Genomic DNA, 7,500 nt, shown 5'->3' with positions numbered 1-7,500 from the left:
ATCCGTAAAAAAAAAGAAACATAACTAAAATTTTAGTGATGAAAATTAAAATTTTAATGATATTTTTATTAAAAATATTTTTATTTATTTTTTTTAATTTTAAATTTATTCTTTAATTTTTATATTTATTTAAAATTAAATATAATAATGAGACATAATTCAATTTAGTATATTTTATATTAAATACAGTATACAAATTTAATATTTATTTTTCAATTTCTCTATCTTAATTTATTTTATCTTAAATACAGTATACAAATTTATTTTATATCTTTATTTTTTCTTTCCATTTCTTATTATGGGTGATTTAGTAATATTATGGATGGTCTAATAATATTTTATTCTTTTTATATTTTAGGTTCCAAGTAAATCATCTACTATAACAGAAGATGTTTTTAAATCTTATACTAAGTCATTATCTCAAACAAGGGAGAAGAATGTGATTTTTTCACCTAAAAAGAAGCAGGTATATTTATACCTAAAATCGAAGAATTTAAAATAGCATTTATAATTCATGCTTTATAATAATCATATTGAGATTTATTGTAGAAATATTGGTATTGATGCCTTAAAATAGTTATCTTTTTGCAGGCTTTTTGTTCTTCTCTTACTCAAGAAGTTCTTGACTTGAAATTGGAGAAAATGAAGCATGACCAGCATAAGAAAAGATCAAAAAAGAAGAAAGTGGTGTGCTTGTAATATTGAGATGAATTTGTGAATTTGTGAATTTAATGAAAGGGACAAACTTGTACAATGATTATTGATTAAAGAGGCTATAAAAATTTTATTTTGTGAATTTGTATATTTAATGAAATATTTCATGTTGTAGTAATTAATTTTAGTATATTTATATTGTGTATAATATAAAATAAAAAAGAGTATAATAGAACTAAAAAAATATTACTAAAGATCTATTGTAACATTTTATAAGTGTTAAAAGAAATATTTATGGTAATATTTTTTTAAGTGTTACAAAAAATATCTATGGTAACATTTCTTTAAATGTTATAAAAAAATATTTATGGTAACATTTTTTAAGTATTACAAAAAATATCTACAATAATATTTTCCTAAGTGTTACAAAAATATCTACGGTAACATTTTTCTAAATGTTACAAAAAATATTTATGGTAACATTTTTTTAAGTGTTACAAAAAATATCTATTGTAACATTTCTCTAAGTGTTATCAAGAAATGTCTATTGTAACATTTTTCAAAATATTACTATAGAATATCTTTTGTAACATTTTTTACTAAATGTTATTAAATCTTTAAAAAAATGTTAGTAAAACTCTTTAGTAACATAGGGTATATTTAACATTTGTTAAAATATTACTAATATACATAGGTAACATTTTAATATGATTTAGTAACATTTTTTAAATGTTAGTAAAAGTCAAGTATGTAGTAGTGGTTGATGAGTCAATGATAAAAAGAATACTTACCAAATGTAAATTTTTAAAATTATATTGATACTTTTAAAATTTTAAAAAATAATCCTAATTAATCATACTTACAATTTTAAAAGTCAAATTGTATCATTTTTTTCAAAGATATTAGGTTATATTTTATTAATTATTAAAAAATGAAATATAAAGATGTCCAAAAACAAGATAGTATAATAAAAGATGGAAATTTTCTAAAAATACTACACTAAAAGTATTCATCTAACGGTGCCTGATCGAAAAACAAAGAAAAATTTTAAAGAAGAAAGAATGATAAATCAAATTGAATGAAACTAAAAGTTTGCCTCATGAAGAAGACGACCTAAACTGGGAGTTCTTTTGATTTTATAGAGCAACTTGATAGAGCTTGCTAAAATGGCAGACGACATTGAAGTAGAACCTTCAAAAATCAACTGGTTGTGAGCTTTCCAACAGTTCCAACAAATGATGATAAGCAATTGAGAATTACGGTCAGCATTTTCAACGGGTTAAGCATCTCGGTTGATGCAGTCCACCATGTCCAAAAGTCGTTAGGATTTTGAGCGCGAAGACAGTCACAAAGATAATTCTGAGACCATACATCTTTAATTCTAGAGCAATCGATCAAACAATGAGTGACTATTTCTATTGCTTCATGATAGCAGGGGCATATTGGTGATATAGATGGGATGTGGTGATGAATCTGAGCAAGCACTGAAAGCCCGCCATGGAGAGCTTTCCAGATAAATAGCTTAATTTTGTGAGGTAAGTTCAACTTCCATAGATCAATCTACGACTTTTTCTGCTGCATATAAAGCTCCAGAGGCATATGGTAAAATAAATAGCCAATTCTGTAACCTGAAATTGTATCATATTGCTTGGATTTGTTCAAATTCCATTGCAATTTGTCCCTACTCAACTGAATTTTAACTGACAAAATCCTGTTTGCAATGTCTTAGGGAGATAATTCTTGAATGAGATTTTGATTCCAATTCCTATTTTCAGTAATTAGATCTTTTAACTCTTGAAACCAACTCAGAAATAGCCTGTCTATTTGGCATGTCAGAAATCATTAAAGGATACGGAAGAGGCAGCCAAGGATCCTAAAGGTTCGGATATTCTCTCCAGTACCTACAGCTCAATTAAGACCTTTTTCAATATGCTCCTTCATCCATAAGAAGGTAAGACTCCAATTTCTGTCATTATAGCATTACCATTGTTAAAGTATTTATCTCTTAGAATTTTGGATAATAGGGAAGTAGGATATGTTACGAGTCGCCAAAACTGTTTGCCCAAAAGCGCCAAATTTTGGATTCTGAGATCTTTAAATCCAACGCCTCCTTCTCTTCGTGGGCGAGTCATAGTGTCCCAACTAATCCGAGTTATTCATCTTTCATAACCTTTTTGTCCCCACCAGAACTGAGAAAGTAGGGAGTGAATTTTCGAAATTAAACTATCAGGCAACTTGAAGCAAGACAATGTACAGATAGAAATAGTTTCTTCCACTGCCTTAAGCAATACGTGTCTACCACCTGACGATAAAAGATTGCACTTCCACTCTTGGATTCTTTTCCGAACCCTCTCTTTGATCATACTAAATGAAGCCTTTTTTCGATTTAGAGACTAAAGAAGGCAAACTAAGGTATTTATCCTAAACTCTAATACAATTAATATTCATAGAATTAACCAATAGTGTACGAGTAATGAAAAAAGTGTTATGACTAAAAAATATAACAGATTTATTAAAATTTATTTTTTGACTACTGATATTTTCATAAAAATTCAATAAATACATAATGTTTCAACATGCTTCAAATTATACCATTACTTATTAATGATGAACATGTGTTATTAAAACTGGACAATTGTATCATGGTTAAGTTAGTATAGATATTCATTTATAAATTGATACTTTTAAAATTTCAAATATTAATTTAATCATTAATGAATTTTGATCAGATATCACACTTTTTATTTTTATTATTGAGATTGTGGTGGTGTTTTTAAATAATATAAAAAATTGGTGTGTTTTTTTGTATAGATAATCACAAATCTAACTTTCAGTGTAGTTTTAATTTTTTTTAAAATTTATAAATCTGACGTTTAGATTTGTGCTTTAATATTAAAATTTTTTTAAAACATGTAAATTAGACCTTTTAATTTAAATTTTTTTTATTTTTTTACTCAAAATTTACCATCAATTTTTTATCCCTACCCAAAATTGAAGTTCAGTTTTTTTTTTATCCAAAATCTGATCCTTAATTTTCTACCCCTACTCAAATTTGAGTCTTCAATTTGTAATTTTATATTTAAAAAAAATAATTATCTCCATATTTATAAAAAATACACTAATTTTTTATAATTATGTATAACACACCTCTTCAATCTATTACCAAAAAAATTAGCGCAGATATCAAAATCTGAATTTATAAATGAAAAATGAATTCTCGTTTCTTTTATGGATCTCTCGACTACTGAACCATCCAATTCTTTTTATCAAAAAAGGGAGGGGGCTTAAGTAATGTTATTAATTATTAGATATTTTAAAACTTTTCGCAAAAATACATTTAGATAATAATTTTGGACATTTTTCATACAGAATTACCAATGATGGTGTAGGTGTAGAGCAATAAATTAAACCCAAAATAATAAAATAATAGAAACGCGAGGATCAATAGGGTAGACAACAATTGTACAATTTGAATAAATATCTATACAAGGACCAAGTTTTAGTGTAACATTATTGATATTTTGCCCCAGTAAGAAAACATGTATCGCTGCTTCTGTCTTGGACTTGGATAATTGTTTTGGTGTCTTCAAGAGTCTTAATTAATTCAAATAATTCTGCTCCGCTAATTAATTTAGATTGATTTAGTAATTAATTTATTAATTTATTTAAATAAATACTAAAAATTTAAATTTTATTTTATAAATATAATAATTTATTAATCAACATAAAATATTTTAAAAAATTTATGAAATAACTATATGCAAGGATAATTATATATAAGGAGGACTGGTTCGGTCGTTTAGTTTGATTCTAATTTTTATCGTGAGAATAAAAATTGAACCGAACCGATTAAAATAAGCAAAAATTTGATTTTTTATTTGTTCGATTGTTAATTTTTTTGTATATTTGGTTCGTCAATTTTGTTTAAATTGATTTGATTTTGAACACTCTTTTTGGCTAAGGAGTTGAGAAGGTTAGACTCAGATGTTAAAAGCATACCTTATCTTTTTATGTTTAAAAATAGAATAAGTATTATTTTGATCTCTAAAATTTAGAATAAAAAAATTTGTCTCTAATCTTATTTTAAATTTAAAATCGTCCCTAACATTTTATGTAATATTAAAATCGTTTTTTTTTTTACCAATTTTACTCTTATTTCACTAATTCTACTCTAATCTCTCTCCTCTCTAACTCCAAAGTCCAAACTCTACGGTTTCTTTTTCTTTTTTTCTTTTTCTTCTTCACCTCGACGGCGACCTTCATCCTGATGGCGAGGCAACCTCCAAGCGCAACAGCGGACAACGACGACCTCCACCTCAACAGCACGGTAACCTCCAAGAGCAGCAGTGGCGACTTCCATACTTTTTATAAGATATAGTTTCATTCTTTTTGTTTTAAAAAAAAATCTGAATTTGTTATTGTTAAATTTAAAGAATTTGATGTTGTTCATCACAATATTTAATTCTCTAATTTTTATTGTTGGTTTTGTTTTTGTTCTTATTTCTCTATTGCTATTGCTTTTTTATGGTTTTAGATTTCTTGTTTTTCCTTAATTTTTGTTTTTGTTCTTGTTTTTTGTTTTTGTAATTGAAAATCGATTTGAGTATTTTTTAATTCTTGTAATTGGATTTTGTTAATTGTATTTAAAGATTTGAAGTTTTGAGTTTTGTTAATGAAAGAATAATTTGTTTTTTTTGTTAATGGAAGAAGAAGAACAAGAAGAATGAAATGGTAGAAAAAAAGGATATTTTTGTCGTTTAAAAAAAATATATTTAAAAGAACGATTTTAATATCAAATAAAATGTTAGAGATAATTTTAAATTCAAAATAAAATTATAGACAATTTTTATTTTGACCATAAACCTTAAAAATAAAAATAATACTTATCCCTTTAAAAATTTACCTTTTTAAAGTATAAAAGTTTCAAAAGTATTATAAAAATATTACTTATTGTATTTATTTCTTACTACACATTTAATATAAAACTAAAAAGAATGTGTCAATACAATACATAAAACAAGCTAAATACAAATAACAACTCAAATATTATTATTCTCCATAAAACAACCATTCTTGCGCTTGAGTTAGAAAGCAAACATTGCAAGCAACACATGGGGCACTAGAAGTCTAGAACATTTAACGCCAAGTGTACATTGAAAGGGGGATGCTGTGTCATGACAAAATTGATCCCCCTCATTCATTATTTGGGCTTATTCATTCATGGTCATAACCAAGTTGCCAATTAAGGGAACCATGCCAGCAATTATGAATAGAGGACACATATATACTAAAATTAATTATTAATATAAAATATATATTATAATATAAAATAATATTAAAAATAAATTAAATAACATATATATATATTTCATAACAATTAATTTTAATATACGCATAATATCTTTTATACAAAGCAGAGATGCATCCCACATCAAAAGTTCAAAACTACTAAAAATGGAGAAAACAAACAAACAAAACAAAGATGCAGCAGTTATCAGCAGTTACACAGAAAAAAGAGCCTGCCTAGCTAACTAGCTTCATAATTCGATAAAATAAATAGTAAAAACTTAAGTCTAGTGGACTTAGTTGAGAACTGTTAGATGATTTAACTAATTTGACTAAATTTTCATCTAATGAATTTTAGCTATCAAATTCACGTTGAGTGCCCTGAATTTTTGCCATAAATATATTTAATAATTTCAGAATTTCCAATTTTCTTTACAGCTTAACTACTCTTCTCACCTAATGTTACTGCAGAAAAAAAAATGAGTGAATAAAGAAATACAACTATACAAGCCTAATGTATGTATTCCAAACTAAATCGCCATCCAGAATAATCCATAATAATCTCTATATATATCTTAATTAATTAAGAACAAGATTACAAGCAAGAAAGTGGTGTAATCTAAAGTCATAAAAAACAAAAATAATAATAATTAAAGAGGTAACGAACAAGTGCTACCTAGTAGTTCTTCCAGAAGATGCTGATCCATTATTGGCAGATCCATACACGTGTCCGCCCATCATCATCATCATAGTAGAAGGCACGCCACCATAAAGGGCTCCGGCGGTGGCAGCGTCATCACCGGCGTGATCATCAGGGTGGTGCTGTCTGCCGCCACCAACGATGGGAGTCTTGTCACCTTCCATCTCCCTGTATTTATGGAGATAAATCTTGAGAGGCTCCACATAATCCTCGAATCCGAGCGTAGTCATGGCCCACAAGAGATCATCACCGTTGATGGTCTTCCGCTTCTCCTTCTGGCACTTGTCAGAAGCTTCCCCTGTTATGAAGCTTATGAACTCAGAAACGCACTCTTGCACCGTCTCTTTGGCCTCCTTTGAGATCTTGGCGTTCGCCGGAAGTGCCTTCTTCATGATTCTTCCGACGTTGGCAATCGGAAGAAGGCGGTCCTGTTCTCTGCATAGTCCACTACCTCCTGATGATGATGAGAACTCGTTCCCTCCTTGACCTCCTGACTCGTTATCTGACTCGCCCATCATTCAAACTCACTTCAAATTTCTCTTCTCTTCTCTCTCAGCCTCTTTTCTTACTTACTTTGCAACTTGCAACCCTAATTATTTAACTTGCTAGCAGCTAGCCAGTAGGAAAAATCGTACTGCGCTTCTGTAGAGAGGTTGTTATAATATGCTATTTAATTAACACACTAGTACTATTTTGTATTTTATATGAAACTTTAGAACAAAATTTTAAAATATTGCAGGAATATTGTATTCCAATAATTCTGATGGTTGATCTAAATTATAAATATTTTATAATTAAATTAACAGTTAAAATTATTATAATTTTGATATTATTAAAATATTTAAAATATTTTAAAAAAT

At 27.6% G+C, this 7,500-nt stretch overlaps 1 protein-coding gene across 1 annotated transcript; it reads right to left on the bottom strand.

The window, feature by feature from the left end:
• Window positions 1–6,488: 6,488 nt before the first annotated feature.
• On the bottom strand, window positions 6,489–7,294 carry LOC107467356 (nuclear transcription factor Y subunit B-3). The gene has a single exon (XM_016086431.3). It carries the CDS (start codon window positions 7,156–7,158, stop codon window positions 6,613–6,615), a length of 546 nt encoding a protein of 181 aa, XP_015941917.1. The 5' UTR covers window positions 7,159–7,294; the 3' UTR covers window positions 6,489–6,612.
• Between the last annotated feature and the right edge of the window lie 206 nt (window positions 7,295–7,500).

The sequence above is a fragment of the Arachis duranensis genome, chromosome 1, assembly GCF_000817695.3.
Source record: "Arachis duranensis cultivar V14167 chromosome 1, aradu.V14167.gnm2.J7QH, whole genome shotgun sequence".
Classification (NCBI taxonomy): Eukaryota; Viridiplantae; Streptophyta; class Magnoliopsida; order Fabales; family Fabaceae; genus Arachis; species Arachis duranensis.
Note: the sequence above shows the minus strand (reverse complement) of the source record. Positions and strands in the feature narration are given on the sequence as shown.